Genomic DNA, 19110 nt, shown 5'->3' on the forward strand with positions numbered 1-19110 from the left:
AAGGAAACAAAACACGCGAAAGCTGGATTTTATTCTGCAGTGCTAACAGCAATGCAAAATAAAATGTGGGCCTAAAACATGCAATTTAAGCGCTATCTTGAAGCCCTCTTAGGAGATAAGGAGGATGAAGTGGTACTCAAGCGGATTGCTGCCGTAGATAAAGCGTTGCGAGTGCCTGGAGTTGGTGCAAATCGTTTTCATGCCAAGGGGGAGAGGCAGGGATAGATCACAAGTCCAGTGTTTTCAGTGTGGCCTATATGAGCATTATCAGAGGTTCTCTTCCTCGCGTCCACAGCCAGGTCCTCAGTCTAAGAGGCCTCGCCTTTATAATCAAGGAGTTGAGGCACCTCAAAAACAATGAATGTATTGACAGGATTAAGGCGTTTTCCCAATGTTTTTTGATCAGTTTCCAGTATTTATGCCGTGTGTTTCCCGGCATTAAAGGCTCCCTTTTAATTGTGTCAATCGGTGTCTGTTGTTGTTTCAATTTTAATTCACTCTTGTAAGTTCTGGATCGGGGTAGAGTAGCTCCTGCTGGTTCATCACATATGGTGACCACCAGACGACCTGTTTTCAGGCGAATTGAGGCTGCTCCCTCCTGATCGGGAACCCCAGGTCTTCCCATAGGTGATCTCTCTTTTTGCCCTCTTTTCCTTAGATTTTGGGTGGTACTAAGCGTGAAGCTGCTGTGGATAACTTTTACGTTCTTACGGAATTTCAATTACAAACAACGGCAATTAAACCAAGAAACGAGACCCTATGGGTGGATATGACTGGGGTTCCCGTTCAGGGGGTGCGGCTGTGTGTTGGGGAAGTGTTATCTCATCTGGTAAGGTTCCGGATCTGGGGACTTTGCATTCAAGGGATCCGGATTCCTTTGTGGCAGGTGGTCTTCACCGTAATTCAGCCGCCTGGGAGCTGGTACTTGAGGGTCATCCGTTGAGGAACTATTCTAGATTGGATTAGAAATAAAGTTGACATCTTAAGTTTTTCAAGACCTTTTGCGGGAGTTTTCAAGAGAGCTAAATATTCGTCTACTGTTCCACCTAAGAAGATTTTCCCGAAGCATGTAAACTGTAAAATTTTACGGAATTTATATCCAAGGAGATTCGGAATCGTGTTTTAACCGGCGCTGTTAGAGTCTGGGGGGTAGTGGGTGTCGATGATCCCCCCCATCTTGTGTTGCCACTCACGGTTGAACCTACGAAGCCTCGACTTTGTATTGACGCGAGGTTTCTAAACCTTTGGATGAAAGATATGCCGTTTTCCCTGGATAAACTGAGTGAAGTGGCTAGGTATGTTTACCCCGGATCGTTCATGACCAAGTGCGACGACAAGTCCGGGTATGATCACATGATGTTGACAGAGTCCTCGCAATCATACTTTGGGTTTAGTTTTGATGGCCTGTGGTTTTTTTGTACGACTCTTCCGTTCGGATGGAAAATCTCCCCTTATGTTTATCATACCATTGGTCTGGCCGCCACAGGTTTCTTGAGAGCTCAAGGGATTCCTTGTTCTCTCTATATAGACGATCGCTTAAATGGAGAGCTTTTGCGACCGACTGGGCCTTGGTCCATATTACCAGCGGACAGATCTCTGCAGTTCAGGTTGCTGGTCTGTGTTGGTTGATCTCGGTTATACCATTGGTATCAAGAAGTCGGTTCTTGTGCCGGTCACATCCCTGGGGTATCTTGGGTCTGATCGTGGATTCCGTTCGACAATCGTTTTTGGTGCCGCGCTGTAAGATTGAGTCCTGGGCCTTAATTAGGGAGAAAATTCTTGCCTGCAAGAAAACTGTTTGGATCAAAACTTTACAACGATTTCAGGGGAAATGCATATCTTTCTCTTTGGCTGTTCCAGCCGCGAAATTGTTCATTAGAGAAATGAGTAGAGCGATCGCTTCTGGCTTGGATGATGGGCAAGTGTCTATGACCGACGCTTTGAGGGAGGAAATTTCGCATTGGCGTTACCTTGACGACTGGAAAGACACTCTTCCGTGGAGAGACGAGAAGCATGTGCGTATTGCGATTTCTACCGATGCGTCCGGTTATGGGTGGGGTTGTGCAGTTCATTCACCTTCGGATGATCAGATTTTTCGAGATTATTGGAGTCAAGAGTAACTGTGTCTCGATATTTCTACAAAGGAAATGTTAGCTTTGTTGTATGCTATTAAAGCTCTTCCTGACGGAATTAAGGATTGCCGAATTGATGCTTCTATTGACAGTATGGCAGTATTAGGTGCGTGACAGGGGTCTGGCAGTAGGAGATCCCCCAGTTAACGTCAGCTACAAAACGACTTTATTTTGCTCTATCTTCTCGTAATGTTCAGTTGAACTTATCCTATGTACCATCTAAGGAAAATGTGGCCGATTTTCCGTCTAGGACAATGTCACGTGAGGATTCCAAATTGTCAATGTCAGCTTTTGAGAGGGTCGATAAAGATCTAGAGTTTGGTGGAGTTGAAGGTCATTCGTTTGACTTGATGTCTTTGGACTCAAATGTAATGAAGAACAAAGATGGGTTTTCCTTGCCGCATTTTACTCCTTTTCCAAGCCCACACTCCAACGGTGTGAATGTCTTCAGTCAAGACTTGCGGGTTTTCCGCCCATGTCCAATCCTTATGTCTTCCCGCCATTTTCTTTGATTGGTCCACTGTTGAAGTTTCTCTTGAGTTTTAAGATCCCGTTCACTATTGTGGCGCCAGAGTTTGTTCCTCATCGCTATTGGTGTACACAGGGTGACTTGAGTGTTCTGCTATCCCCATCAAAGTCGGGTTATAGTCCAACACCTTGTCCAACACCTTGTCCCTTTTCTATGTGGGCGTTTCGCGTGTCTCGGTTTTAGGTGTAGAGTCGGGCTCATTGTTTGTTTCGTTTTTGTTCCCTACAGACATAGACCTAGAGTTCCGAAGTTCCGAAGTTATTCACTCCCTGCGTTGCGTGCCCACGATGCTCACATCCGAACGATGAGGATTTCAATTTCTGTCAGAAATGTGGTTATATTAGACGTGCTTCAATCCAAGGACCACTAAAGAAATTGGATATTGATGAAGGCAGCATTGCCCAACGAGTACGCGAGTTGAATGAGCAACGTAGTTCGTCTCGTTATTCTAAACAGAAATCAGCTCTGGAATTGGAGTTTATAAATTTTCTGGGAAACTTGTCAGTCCCCAAGTCTTTGTCGTCAGCGCTTCCTTGGGATGTTATTGCGTTCCTTGTGTGGAAGGATGGAAAGGGAAGGACACGAGTTCATAGACAGGATTGTCACACCTGGGGAGGTAATGCAGGGCTAGTTTGTGAGTGCCCTAAACGTTTGGCATTTGGGACTATAGATTCACTGATTGGCAAGTTGCGTGCTATATTTGCAGAGAGTGGTCGAGGCGCAGAATGGCAGTCTTTGTTAGGTGTAGGTAATCCAGCTTCTTGTAGATCAGTTAAGAATTATTTGAGTAATGTGCGAGAAGAACAGCTAAAGGCTAGGGTAACTCCACGCCAGGCAGAGCCTATCTTAGTGAACGATTTGTTGGTTATCTCTGAATTCATTAGAGCCCTTTTGTTGCATTCTTCGACTTTGCGCGCAATTCAGATTTTTATGTATGCCCGCGATCAGGCTTTATTTAAGGCATTATTTTTTGCTGGTGATAGAGCAGCTGATTTGTTACAAGTAAAAGTATCTGATGTTTTACGTTTCTCGGATAATTCTGGTTTGTTGTTCAATCATGTTTGGACAAAGTCTCTCAGGTCAGGTGACGCAAATGTGTTTGCCTTTAAGCGGGGATCTAATCCTTTGATTTGTCCTGTCCGGGGTTTGGAAATGTATTTTGATGTGTGTAAGCAGTTACGTATTAACCTTGCGCCAGGTTTCCTTTTTCGCTCTATTTCAAAATCTGGCGGAGTTTGTTTCAGCCATTTGGAGTCTTCGGCGGCTCAAGCGCGATTGAGTTTTCATGTTTCCGCGCTAGTTGGGAAGTTATCTAGTAGTCATTTAACAGTTCATGAGTTTCGCAGTGGGGCGGCTGTATCTTTAGCGTTGCGAAGCGTAAGTCTCAGTGAAATCATGGACCACATTGGCTGGAAATCTAGTAAGACGGCGCTTCACTATATCAAACTTAAGCAAGTAGTGAATCCGGCAGGCGCGGCGGCTAAACTAGCGGATCTCCCTTTACAAGCGGGGTAGGACTAAAAACATCAGGATCATCTTGTGGGATTCTCCCAAGCTTTTTCATGAATTTATTTTATTGAAGTTTTGAACTATTATAGTATAGGTTATTGTTAATGATTAGATATAGTATGTATTAAGTAAGGATTGGAAAGAGGATTAAAGAGTTCTTTGTGTTTCTTTTCTTGGGGTGCGTGATTGTTCATTTCATATGAGTCTGGGTGTAGGCTTGGGAAGGCCAGAGCGATTCTCCATACCTTATTACCATCTCATAAATAACAATTCCCAGGGAGGAATATTACACTATGCTAACTCAATTAGCATTGGTAATTAGTCCCTAGGGATTTTGGATATAATAGATTGTTTTGTATCACTCCTTGTCACTTCACTTGAGGCCTTGGGCTGTGTTCTGCGCATCGAAGCGTTTTCTCACCCACCCCACCCCCGGTCGGATTGATCCGTCTCACCATCACCCCTTCGCCTGGCTTGGGCTTTCCCGGCCAGAGCGATTCTCCATACCTTATTACCATCTCATGAATAACAATTCCTAGGGAGGAATATAACACTATCTTTAAACAGTTTCCTATTGTGGAGATGAATCACACATAGAACATGCAGGTGTTAAACGATGACTATGTTTATGAAGGACTAATGTCCCTCCTCTATTCCCGCTCATACAGGAGTAATGGTGAGGCTAACCTTGTAATGAGACGTAAGAAAGTGTTATGAAGCTCAAAAGTAACAGAACAAAGATAAAAAATCGACTTTTTCATCGCGCGGATCGTCAGGTTTCTGCGACCGACTTCTGGAACTATGTGCAAATTGATGTGAAAAACTTATTTAGATTCTTTTTGTTATGGTAAAAGCTTTCTGGTATTTTTTTTTTTTTTTTTTTTTTTTTACCAATGAGACTTGGTGTTCTGCGTTTTAATTCGATATCTTTCGCCCTTGTTCCAGCACGAAAACAATTCATTGACGAAAATAAATTAACTTTCATGAAGCCTCTCGACGAGTCACTAAATAATCAATCATACGGACGTAACGGTGGTTTTAGTCTAAAAACCAGTTTTCATTTTCTATACTGCAGGAGAGCTTTACTGTATGACATCCTGTTTTTCAGCGGGTTGAATTACTAACAAAGCTACATATTAACTATTACAGGTACATTTGTCGATATTCCCTGTCCGTGATAGTAATTTCTTTAACAAAAAGTTGACCAAAACTTAACAATAATCTGAATTAGCAGCATAATAACTACTGCGGCAGAAACAAACAAGAAAAGGGCCTTCAAACTTAAAAAAAAAAAAAAAAAAGGGAGAGAGAGAGAGAGAGAGAGAGAGAGAAAGAAAAGAAAATCTTTCACGATTGGCTGCGAAAGAAATACAAAAAAAAAACCGCACATTCATCATCTAATCACCCATAGTATATTGGTTGAGAATTTTAAAAACGTTGAAAAAAGTGGTAAGCTATCGTTAAGCGAATTGTTATTGTGGCGATAAACTACAAAACCTCTTTTAACCGAATAACAGATAAAGGTGACTATAATTGAGAAGGACCACACCACATCAGAGATGAATAATGCTTAAGCTCACCGTGCGATGAGAAAGAAAAAGGTATCTTCATGTCGCAAATCCCTTTCTGAGACCGAAATCGTTCTGACGTTACAGCGGTTAATGTTTGAAAATCGATTTCCATTTTCTTGGCAACAAATCAAATGGAAAATATGAATGCTACTGCTGATGTTCTTGGCTTGAATTTGTAGAAATGTGCAGCAATCTATGAAATAAACTTGCTGAAAACCAGACCAACTGGCACTTTTTACGGGAGCTCTTTGAGAATGTTCTTTAGAAACTTCTATTTTTCAGGTATTATTAGCATGGCGAATATTACGGTGATCTTAAGTTTATCACGATTGAGAGCATTCAACTAGTAACCTAAAACTGGAAGTGCTGCCGTAAAATTTATGCTTTAAACCATCAATTTGTTTTGTTTTTTTTTGTTGTTGTTGTTGTTGTTTTTTTATCGCCTTACTATAACTTATAATAAAGGCTTAACAATAGCATTATCCGGTAGGATGTGATGAATGATCTCGAGGAAGTGATATCAGGTGGCCCACCTTATTGGTTTTTACTGATTACACATGCCGAGTCTCTATGTCAGTAAAAAATAATTCGTTATATGGATAGCCACGGTAGTTGCAAATACCGTCTCTTTATTTGAGTAAAATAAAGAAAGAAAGAGTTCCGAAACCGTATTTTTAAAAAAAGTGCCTGGAGATAGTCCCAAGAAAGCAAGACTAAATGTATGTCAGAGTAGCCTACGTGTGTAATTTATGTATGTCCCTAAGTTTACATTTATATAATCCCAATTTCACTCGGCTTCAGGGCCTTATCTTGGACATTTCATTGTCTCCCTTGTCACTGCACCAATATATATTCTATGACGTCAAAAAAATGGTTGCTTCCATCATTTGCGAGCTTTTTCATGCTTTATTCGTTGTCAAACGTGTTGTAATCATACTTTAATCGTCCCGTGAGGAAGCCACTTGCCTGGTGATGAAGCGGTTTCTTGTCCTGGAGGGGCTACATTTTCAGCCTAAAGCTGAAAGGCGATGATCATATGTTGGTGACGCATTCTAGTTGAGGCAGTAATGGAAATGGTAAAGACTGATTTAGATCTTCAACTATGCACACTCACTATTGCAAAAAAATTGACATTATTAAAAAACATTATACAAAATATCAGCGTATAAACTGAAGTTCCCCCTGAAAAAAGGAAAAGAAAGACTAATGTAATAGCTGATTATACTTTCATAATAAATCACCTTTCCATCCTTCTGAAATAAGATCACGAAATGGCCAAATTTGGTGGCCTGTGGAGCATGCGCACACCGATGGAGAACTCTTATCAATCTGGTTTCACGTTGAAATTTGCAATTTTCTATTTCCGTTTCTTTCTCATCAGTAGTAAACGCACGCGTATTGTTTGTAATATTCTTATTGACTTCCTCACTCCCCTCTTTATTGGCAGTTACTTGGCAGTCAGTTTTCTATAGTCCCAACTACATGGTCTGCAAGTAACGACTGATTTCCTCTCCGAAATGTACGATTCCCCACATAAATGACTGGTTCCAAAACTATCCTTTGTTCTACAAGAAATAGCGATAGAATTCGTCTCTCTAAGATTATCTTAGGAAATCGCTCTGATCCATTTAGGCGAGTTTTCGAATTGAAAGGGGGACATCTGAAATTGTGGTGAGAGAGGTTTTGGCTAAGGAAAATATTTTGGAAAGAAATCCGTTGGAATGAAGAGCTAATGATCATCTTGTCAATATGTACATTCGCATTTCGCGTGGAGACAGACGTCTCGAACAAATGGTACAGAAAAATTTGGCCGGCCTTCTGGTGATAACCAAAAAAGTAGGCTTTACTTGGAGAGAAACTACTTTTTGCGCTCTGTTAGTTTTCGTCTCTGAGCCAATTGTTTTCCATATAAGTCTTTCATGCTCTTGAGCTCCGGGTTGCCCTGCATAACAGGCGTAATTTCTCGCGCATTTCACTCGAGCAGACAAATGCATGAGGCGTGTGCAAACGGCGAATCCTTTGCACAGAAAATAACTGAATAAATAAATAAAAAATCAAATTTTAAAGAGTCACTATTTTCGTGTACGTCCTTCAGTGCGTGATCAGATCATGACCTCCTTTCACGTACAGTCCGCGACAACGACGTATTATAAACATTGAGTATGTCTTCATTGCCAATTTCTTCTTCAAATTGGCTTCGCATAATTGAAACGTCTAAGGCTAGATTTCTAAAAGTTATATTTTAGACAAATCGCACCAGAGGAGAAGATAATTTTGAACCCGTTTTATTAGCTGGTAAGCTTTAGGATACTACATTTTCTACTTCATGATGGCTTCTCGGCTTAAAATTTGGGAAGTTAACTGTGTCCCCTGTCACTGTACCAGGATGTACCCCATGGCTTTGATGTGCTTGTTTCCATTATCTGGCAAGTGCATTGCCTGATTTCCGCACGTGTTGGAATCATCAGTTAGACCTCCTGTGCCAAAACCAATTCGGGAGTTACAGGAACCACAGTCATTCTGGTCGTTAGCCATGATGCCGATTCTTGCTTTGGAATGAAGGCTGCTTTCGTTTGCATTGAATCCTTCCTTATTGCAGTTGAGCTGCAGGGAGGCCCGTGGACCAACCAGCGACTTCCACGTGTTACGACCCAGTAAGGTGGCACGGTATTTCCCATCAGCGATCAGTGAGAACAGTGAGTTGGCGTGCCTGTTGATGACAATGAACCTGAGCGTATGATTAATCTTCATACCAAGGCAGATCTTGGAGAAGGATGTATTCCAGTAGGTTGGTAACTTGGTCTCTTGTGAGTCAAAGCCAGTCTTGCCTCCAGCAAAGTTATAACCATTTCTGTTGCTCCAGAATTGGGAATCGTAATGGAAAGTTCTCTGAAAGACAAGAATTACTTTTTTGATTTCCCTATGTTCATTTCAATAATATCAAGAGTTTCGCAAAGGAGACAGGGAGTTAACCTGCGTGCCGGCAATCTTCATGGCTAGCGTCCATCCTCCATCCCCACATCCAGAATTATTCATGTGACAGAAAACAGGAATCGTTTGTGAACCAAACATCAGCGGGTATACTTGGCTTCGTTGCGATCTTAAAAAAAAGAGGAATTAAAAACAATTGAATCAACCTATGGATAGCCATTTGTGCCAAAATATCCATCACTAGTAACAAACTCAATTTTTAGTGCTAAAATATCAATCTCAAGTGATAAACTCAATTGTTCGTGCTAAAATATCAATCGCTAGTGATAAAACTCAATCGTTAGTGCTAGAATCGACTTGATTTAGATCTTCAACTATGCACACTCACTATTGCAAAAAAATTGACATTATTAAAAAACATTATACAAAATATCAGCGTATAAACTGAAGTTCCCCCTGAAAAAAGGAAAAGAAAGACTAATGTAATAGCTGATTATACTTTCATAATAAATCACCTTTCCATCCTTCTGAAACAAGATCACGAAATGGCCAAATTTGGTGGCCTGCATCCAAATTCTCCCATTTGAGAGAAAACAGACATTGGCTTTGAGTCTAAGTGCAGGGTAACCTCGCCACTATTTTTTCGATCTACTAAATAAAGAATCTTCCTAAGAGAAACTTGATGAGGGCCATGGCTTCCATATATTTAGTAAATGACACAAAGTACTTTTCGATGGGGCGAAAGTTTTTAAGATGGAAGCTAGTGTGCAAGTTTATTATCAAAGTTGCTATGCTTAGCGCAGTATCATTTTCAGAATTATCATTATTAGAACTACTGTTATTTCATATTCTCTCATTAAATTCCGCGCCGGTTTTGTTCTTAGTGAATAATTGACTTACACATTCCGGTCGAAAATTTCCTTACACGTCGAAGCTGAAAAACAGAAAAGGCATATCAACAGTAATAAACCCTTTAGGAAAAAATTATGGGATGGAGTTTTGAAATGCTCTCAAAGGGAAAATTTACGCATGGAATAGGAAATACACAACGTTCTTGGCCACTTGTGTTTTCGTAACTTGCATTGTTAGCGGTGTCTAATGCGCTAGATAAAAATAAAGGAGCGAAGCCGCGAATTTACCCAGCTTAAGAAATACAGCAGGTAAAATGTTACCCGAACGGCAGATATTTCCATCTCCATAGTATCCTTGTTTGCATGTACAGTTGTACGATCCCTTAGTATTGTTACACACAGCATCAGCACTGCAGTTCTGTCTTCCTGTAGCACATTCGTTGATATCTGAAAAGACTCTCCTTTAATTAGAACGTCGTCTGATTTACAGATAAAGTGCAAACAACAAGTGGAGACCCACGTTTGATCCGATGTCTTGAGAGCCTTGCAATTTTGTCGCAGTTCTCTCGAGCATGCAGAAGTACCATCAATCCATTAAGGAACTGATTATTGAGCACGATTATAATACACTTTTAATTTACTTCTGTAAAATGTAAGGTAACCGATTCAATATGAAAACCTCCCCCCCCCCCCCTCTTTTTTTAACACCAAGAAATGGAGTTGACAACTTTCGTACTTCAGGATGATTCTAATCTGTTATTTCTCTCTAATTGGCGACCAATAACTTTTTTTTTTATATTACGGTATAATCTAGCCGACAGAAAAACACTACAATTTCACTAAGTCTACCACTGTATTAAACCCTAGGACTAATTTGAAGGTTTTTAGGTTTGAAGTTTGCTTCTTTAGTTTTCATTCCCTTGTTCGTCAATTAGAATAACAACTTTGGTCACTTTTACCTTCGCAAGTCCGTCCGTCTCCAGAATATCCTGGTTTACACGTACAGTTGTAGGAACCCTTAATATTGTTGCACACAGCATCAGCACTGCAATCGGATGTTCCCTCGATACACTCGTTTATGTCTGCAACATTCAACCTCATTGATGTAGAGTATATTAAAGTTAAGTACTTGGTTCCAATGTCACTCAAATAATGCATAGAATTCTTGCGAGCTGTATCCGCACTGCTGGTTTCTCTTCTTTCAGTTCATCTCTATGAGCTCCCATTTTCCGGATTTACAAGACCACCCAAAATTGTTTTGTTGGTTCTTTTTTTTTTTTTTTTTTTTTTCAGGAGATAATGTAACCCTTAGACTTATGCCAGTTTATTAATAATTTCTTTGTTTCACTCCTCCTAAGCTCCATGCATGGAGCTCATACAATGATTTTTTAGTCACAGACGGAAATACTGTCATCTTCTCCATAAAACTTATAACATGCAGACTTATTTACCTTCATTGCAAGTCCGACCCTTGAATCCAGCGGAACATAAACACTTATCTCTTTTGTCAGTAAAACCGTTTAGACAAGTGGAGTTGTTCTTGCAGGGTTTTTTAGCACAAGCACTCTGATGCAAAAATAAAAAAAATTCCCTCAACGTTTTAGTAAGACCCATACCCCTGTCTTTTAAGTCTTGCTCCTTCTGGAGATGCAACATTGTGATAAGACTTGTAAAAAGCATCTCATTCCAAATACATAGGCTCTTAATTAAAATCAAAACTTAAGGGGAAACAAGAATCATTTTGTTATGATATGCAACTAGTATACTCCTGTTTTGTTTTCTGCAAGTAGGCTAAGTACCTTTTGGCGACAAAGCACCAAAAATATTTAAATTTGAAAGTCTGGACATTTATAGTTAAAAATTGTGCTTCTATTTCAGCCTTAAACAAATTAAAGAAAACTTCGCTGCGCTTAGTATTAACTTATCATAGCTGGGCGAGAGTCCACCTGACGTTGACTATATGTGGGCCTCTTACGTCAAAATATGAACACACACCATGGAGACCAATTTTCTCCGACTCGAATTCTCTTTTTTCGAAATTGGCAAACATTTCACAATCGATCCTTTACCAATAAGCATATAGATGAATAGCAATGACAAATGTATTTGTAATAATTAAAACGATGATTTCATGCTTGTGATCGTGAGTGTAATTGCTCTGATATCATAGCAGTTTTGAATGAACTAACTCCTCAGCTGAATTATAAAAAATAGGTTTTGTTTTCCTCGAATCTTTTAGTCTGCTTCGTGCCCTGAGTAACATTTTTCTTTTTACAACTGCATTTTCCTTCTGCTTCTCAAGATCTTTCTTGAAACAGTACAACTCAAGTGATGCAACCAAGGTGTAAATTGTCCTTACCTCAAAGAAATAGTGACGCGAACTCTTTTTTTCTTTGTATTCATTGGGGTTACTGTACTTATCAGACGACAGTAACTCACACCACAAATCACCTTCAGCAGCCAGGTTCACGGAAACACACAGAGGATGGTGAAGGCATCTAAATGTGCATTCAAAGTCGTCGTATACTATAATTTCGTCAAGCTTAGGTACATCGAGATGGCAAAACTTGTCCACCGAGAGCAGACTTTGCCTGGATATCTGTGATGAAGTAGGTAGTATGTTGTCAGGGTCTAAACTTGCTGCTCCTGTCGGTGGAGAGAACGCTTACCATTTGTCTTTGTCGACAGATCTGTTTATGAACTCTTTATGAATAAACTTCGAATTAATTAAACTTACCGTAAGTGATAATTTTTGACACTAATTTTCATAACTATTTTCTAGTACACTTCCTTTTTCTTTTTTCTTAAACCTCTTTTTTTGTCCTACGGGCGACTACATCTATTGCCACCAGTGGATGACTTGGGTGATGCAAGTGTTGATTACCAGAGATAAACGCACAAAACTGTCTTCAAATACGACATTTACGATCTCAAACTCGCTAGTATACATTCAAGTTGAAGAAAATTAGAAGTGCTGCTTTTGCCCAGCCAGGCCGTGAGTTCTAAATTTAGTGAAGTGCAATGAATTGCTAAGTTTCCAAACATTCTGTTTTTCTTGTGGACTGTGGACGTCATTGACGATTTGTTAGAGAAAAAGTTCACAACAAATGGCCGATAACCATTGCAGGAGACTCCAAGAATAGGTAGGGCATAATTCAAGGATGAAGACTGCATTCACACGGCCATATTTTATTTTCATACCTGGGAGTGCAATACCAAACAAAAAAAAACTGGATAACGATGAACCAGTTTAGTAAAGTAAAATTTACATACGACACTCACAAAGCTCAATCGATTGCGCAGTTTAATAAGTTAAAGAGAGTGCATAGCTACGATTTAACTAATACTATTGTGAAAACGAAAAACAAAACAAACCTCTTTAACAACCAACTGGCGTCAAACATTAAGATCCAGTCTTTCTAAAAGCGCTCCGGTGTATTTTGTTTAAAAAAAATCGATTTCTTTCAAAGTCTTTTCATGAATCTGTCTTGATCTAAAAATACTCGTTAGCTGAGTGACAGACAAACAATAGGTCGCTAAAAGAGCTATCAGACAACTTTCGGCAACACTATTTTTCTAGATAAGGATGGATATTTTTCTCTCCTAAATGCTGTTTTAAGGCATCATCAAAAAAAAAGCTTCAATGTGCTAAATTCAAGCGTCAACCATCGTTTTAAGACGTAAATCTCTTATGTTATAGGGTCTGCTTTCTGTGCACTGTCAGGTGGAATTTTCGAAAATGTCCAAAAACATATCAACCGGCTGGGCTAGAAGTTCGCCAAAGCCACGATATATTTTTATCTTCCCATATTTCTCTACCAACTAATAAAATAACACTCCAACTAATTTATGGGCATTTTTGTAACTATAGTATTTTAAAGGCGATTTCATGGGTTATAAACACAGCAGATGGGTCCTTCGAACAAATTAATTCTTGTCGCGCGCTACCCCATAAGATTGCAGGTTTCTCAAAGTTAAAATGACTACACTCTAAATACCATTATTAGGAACACTTCCCAAAAATTCCCCAAACAATAGCTGTGCAAAAGTACGACAACGGCAAACTTATGCCATTTTTGATGATCGACGCTGTTAAAAGAAAAAGATATCGGCGCTCGGAAAATAAAAAACAAATATTTTGCAATAATTCGAAAAAACAAGGCGGTTTCGACGACTTTAAGACTAAGGCAGATTCATGGGCAAATGTGAAAGAAATCGATTTCTTAACCGAAATTTACTAGACCGCTTCCTAGAAAGACTGCAATTGATTGAGAGGGACTAATTTCCCCCTCACTAACCTCCGCTCAGAAATGAGTAATGGTGAAACTAACCTCGCGACGACACAAGTACAGACATCATGAGGCACAAAACTAAAAGAACACAGACAAAGATCAAATTCTTCATGGCGCGGAACCCTCTGGAGACCGACTTCCCGAAAGACACACAAATTGATGCCTAAATTATCTATCAATTATTTTTTTTAACTTCCTGACTACCTTTTAACCAATGAAATCTGAGTATTGCTGGTAGTTAAGAGGGTCACTATATCTGGTAATCAATCATAGAGCCCTATGATTGGTTTACAAGGCTTGTGCGTCAATCAAGAACATAGTACAGTTTTGCAATCTTTTCTGTAATTCCTTTGTCTGAAATAACTCCCTTACCAGATAAGCATGTGTTTCTCCCGGCCGGTTCTTGTTCCCATTTCTATCAACTTTGTTCCCTAGAAGAAATGACTGCATCTTGAGGCAACTAGATTTGCGCTGCGCGCTAAGCATGTAAAATGTAACTTTCCCAAACTGTCCCGCTCTTTCTACGCGCTGCGACCAGTTTCATAAACACCAGTTACATATCAAGTTTTTCTGTTTCATTTTATTGAATCGCTATGTCCTGTTGACACTCTAATGTTTACTTCAGATACAATAATTGCAGGACTGCGCTTAGCTGAGTACTACGTGGTGCTGATACGAGTAATTTCGCGCAAAATCAATACATTTGAAAACAACATAGCAAAATGTTGATCTTCCCGGTGTTCAGATATGTAACAGAGCTTGTTGAAAAATAAAAGGACCAAAACTTTTGACACAGAGAGAGAGAGAAAGAGAGAGAGAAACGAAAACCATTCACAATTTCGAATATGAAATTTTCGTAAATTTATTCATAAAACCATCTGCCCAACTATCTTTCTATTCACCTATAATTTATTTGATCAAATGTTAACCATCTTTTAACAGTTTACTCCTGCGGAGACCAAAAACAAAACTCTCTTTAAACAAGTCAAAAATGTTAATTTTTTAATTTATATTTGTCTTAAGCTTCTTGACGAGTCAATTAATTATTAATCGAATTGACATAAAAGCGGTTTGAAAATCGATCGACTTCCACTAATTCCTAGCAGGAAACTCGACGGGGAACAGAAATGCTTCTGTTGTTAAACTTGACTTAAATTTGCAGAAAAATGCCAAAATTACTCCGCCCTTATTGGACTAAAATCATCCTCCGCCTCGCAATAAATTGAATGAAGACCAGACCACCTAGCGCATTTTACGATAGTTTGTTTCGAATATTTTAGAAGCTTTTACAATCAATCTATAGGTCTGCATCACATGACAAACTGGCATGGCAAAAGTTACCAAAAGTTTAGGTTGGTCACGATCAAGATCATCAAAGTTATAAGCTAAAATTGGAAGTGCTTGAAGTGAATTTATGCACTGCATTATCAATTTGTCTTTGTATACATTGACTTTAATTTTACATAAAGGCCTAATAATACAATCATCAGGTGGGCTATGATGAATTATCTCGACGTTGTGATATGAGGTGGCCAAAATAACAAGTTTTTACCGTTTCCGTTGTCTGGCGACTGTGCTTGAGTTTCTTTTGATGTAAAACAGTCCGAGTATCATAAATCAAAGAGGCCAGGTCACTTTCTACCTTTCAAAAATAACACCAAGCCTCGACAAAAATAATTTGGAGGATGACGAGAATTTTGTCTGAAAGTGGTTAAAAAAACAAACCTAATTTTTAATAGTGTAGTTTGATCGTCCGGGTGAATGTAGTCCTTAAAAGAACTGTTGTCGGTTATGGTGACTGACGTTTCGACAACCTGAGCGAAATTCATAATCAGAGTCATGTGAAAGGTTGCTGTCAGTCGACTTAGTGTAGTCCTTCTGAGGACTACACTAACCCGGACGGTCAAACTACACTATTACATTTAACCCCCGGGCCCAAACCTAATTTTTCTGTAGAAAATAATTTCAATTATGCAAAACATCCATCTAGATCTATCCACGTACCTGAAATTTCCATCGGTTAAATAATCAAACATTAATAAACAACTTTTTAAAAATCAATTTCACGATGAGAAAATTACGAGGCGACTTAAATTCATTTTGAAATTTCCTAATCTTCTTACAGTGGTGAAATTGGTATATGCCAAATTTTCTCATTCTCCTTCTCCTTCTTTATCTCCCCATTAAATTAAATTCAAAGTCATCATATACCATAATTTCGTCAAGCTTAGGTACATCGAGATAACGAAACTTTTTGAACGAGAGCAGACTTTCCCTAGATGTGTGCAACGAGGTAACTGTTATGTAGTCGGGGTCTAAACTGGTTGCTCCTGTCGGTTGAGAGAACGCGCACCTTTCGTTTTGTTTTGTTTTGTTTGTTTGTATGTTTTTTTTTCTAAATAGTTTACTAATAAAAATCCTTACATGTAGGAATAGATGTTCGATGAATAAATTATTATTGTCGCGCACTACCTCCTAAGATTACAGCTTTTTTCCAATTTAAAAAGACCACCCTTCAAATACCATTATTGGAAACATTTTCCACCTATTGACACTAAGATATACTTTGGATTAACTTGGCTATTTCAAATCTTTCCAGACTATTGAATTCCCTCTTTTTTTCTCTTTAACTGAGTAATAAATAAAAGAAGAGGTCGCTTACAGAGCGAAGAACCACCTTCGGCGGCGGTATTTTTTCCTTGATGGGAAAGGAGATTTTCTCTCTTTCATGGCATCTTCAAGCATAACAAAGCTTCAAACTATTTAATTCAGGCGTCAAACCTAGGTTGTAGACGTGAATTTCATACATAATTGAGTCTATTTTTTGTGCATTATCGGGTGGAATTTCGAAATTTTGCATAATATGTTGGCTGGCTGTGCTAGAACTTCGTCAAAACACCAACATATCTTTATATTACCATACTCGTCTACCTTACTTTTGTTAGACTGAATAAATATATTACTTTTGTTAGACTGAATAAATATATTTCTTTTGTTAGCCTGAATAAAGATATTATGGGAAAGGAGTTGGAATTTTGTGTTCAGCCGAGATTAAAAGTAGCATATTTACGATCGTGGCCGCGGTAAAGACAAAATAGGTGTCAAACTGAAAAAAATAATTTTCAATGTAAAAAACCGTTAAAATTGGAAAATTTATGTAACTTGTTCTCAAATAGGATCCAACTAAATATGCGAACCAAACAAACTCCTCAACACGAGCTTTGCAAAAATGCGAGCACAACAATTTATGCCATTTTTAATGATCGGCGCTTTTAGAAATGGGCCTTTGAGCGCCGGAGCGATTTTCGTTCTGAAAAGAAAAAAACTGCAATAATTCGAAAAAACAAGATGGTTTCTATTACTTTGAGACTAAGAAAAATTTGTTGAAAGAAATCGATGATTTTAACCGAAATGCCTGAACCACTTTTTCGAGAGACTACAACTCAACTACGGTTGAGAGAGACTAATTACCCCATCACTAACCTCGCTCAGTTATCGGTAATAGATAAACTAACCTTGCGAAGACACACGTACAGACGTCGTGAGGCACAGGACTAACAGAATACAGATAAAGATCGAATTCTTCATGGCGCTGAACCCTCTCGAGACCAACTTCCCGAAAAACATAAATTGAGGGCAAAATTCGATCTTATAATTATTATTATTTAGTTTCTTTTAACTTCCTATCTTCCTTCTAACCGATGAAATCTGATTATTACTGGTAGTTAAAGAGGTCACTATCCCTGGTTACCAATCATAGAGAGCTATTCTGCACACTTAACCGACGTGGGCCAATTACCGTTGAGTATTTGTGACACACCCCACACTTGAAATGTAACGCAACATTGACAGGTGTTTACACATGTAAGACGTACAGACAGTCACGAATCAGACTAAAGAAATAACACACACTACTTTCTTTCTCTCAGGATGTCACGCGCCGTGCTTCCTTATTGTATTTCTCCTGCCCTCCATAACAAAAAAAATTGAATCTCGGAGGTAACTAGGCCACCGTTAGCCAAGTAGGAATGTTACAAGTCATTCAGTGCGAAATCAAAGTGAGACCGTCTCAGTGCTGTACGAAAGGACCGAAAGACAACTTATGAAGTAGTAATTAAATGTCCTGGTCTGTCAATAATCTCTACTAAAGCATCTTTTTAAAGCAAACTTTATTAAGCTTTTAGTTTGTTGCTCAAGTCCTGAGTCGCGCCTTTCGATCAAAAGCCTTTTGCGGTTTTCAGGAACATAATACGGTTTCGTAATCCTTTCTGCAATTCATAAACCTGATAAAACTCGATGAGCAGATAAGTATGTATTTCTCCCGGTTCTTATTCCCATTTCTTCTAACTTTGTGCCCTCGATGAAATGGCTATATCTTAAGGCAACTACATTTGTGCTACGCGCATCTAACCATGTAAACTGTTGTTGTCCTAAAATGTCCCGCTCTCCACGTTGCAACCAGTTCCATAACCACCAGTTACAGATCAAGTTTTTTTTTTCTGTTTCATTTTATTGAATCAAAATGTCTAATGACGCTCTAATCTTCACTTCATATTCAGTAAAGGCGGAACGGTTAAGTGAGCAGTAATGGTATGAGAAATTTGGTGCGAAATTAAAGGAACATATTTGAAGACGGCATGGCGAGATGTTGATCTTTTCCAATGTTCAAATACGTAACAGAGTTTGTTGAAAAATGTCTATTCTAGTAGTTTTTTTTCAGATATCTTACAAGGAGGAAATTACACCCAGACGAAAAAAGAGTTTTGTATGTAAGAGAAACAATCAAACGTGTGAACTCATAGAATCCTCTTATTTTACAGACTTGGAGCTGGAATAATGTCATTCTTAACCATGAGTGCAGATTCAGAAGGTAACGATAACAGGATTATAGCCTCACACAAATACCAGTGGACTTGGTGGATGAAAAATGTTTTTTTCCTTTTTGCGTGATTCTAAATTTGGAAAATTTCTATGACGATGAAAGGCAACAGTGTCGAGAATTTGGGTATTTTACTTATAAACATATTCTTATGAAAGTGCTACCGGGTGATTTTGAAATAATGATAAATGTTTTCACTCGATCAATCTGAGTTTTTATGAACCTAAACGCGGCATTTTTTTTTATTTCAAAGGAAAACAGTTCAAAGTGGATTAAGTCCTTTTCAAAGTACAAACCATTTAAGTGGAATTTTGAATCCCTCGTAGCCTTAAGACCTACTTTACCTATTTCATGTTTAGGACATTATCGTGGATTGACCAAATGTTCAAAAACAAGTCAAAGATCAAGATAGTGGT

General features: G+C 38.9%; 1 protein-coding gene across 1 annotated transcript; it reads right to left on the reverse strand.

Annotated features, from left to right (window-relative positions):
• Nucleotides 1-8010: 8010 nt before the first annotated feature.
• Nucleotides 8011-17476, reverse strand: LOC149042359 (uncharacterized). Its single transcript, XM_089213030.1, has 8 exons — nucleotides 17331-17476; nucleotides 11883-12169; nucleotides 10975-11089; nucleotides 10483-10605; nucleotides 9845-9970; nucleotides 9573-9606; nucleotides 8715-8841; nucleotides 8011-8630 (listed from the first exon to the last, which is right to left on the reverse strand). Exons 1-8 carry the CDS (start codon nucleotides 17440-17442, stop codon nucleotides 8115-8117), a joined length of 1440 nt encoding a protein of 479 aa, XP_089069156.1. The 5' UTR covers nucleotides 17443-17476; the 3' UTR covers nucleotides 8011-8114.
• Between the last annotated feature and the right edge of the window lie 1634 nt (nucleotides 17477-19110).

This window comes from Pocillopora damicornis, chromosome 7, assembly GCF_964200805.1.
Source record: "Pocillopora damicornis chromosome 7, jaPocDami1.2, whole genome shotgun sequence".
In the NCBI taxonomy this organism is placed as follows: domain Eukaryota; kingdom Metazoa; phylum Cnidaria; class Anthozoa; order Scleractinia; family Pocilloporidae; genus Pocillopora; species Pocillopora damicornis.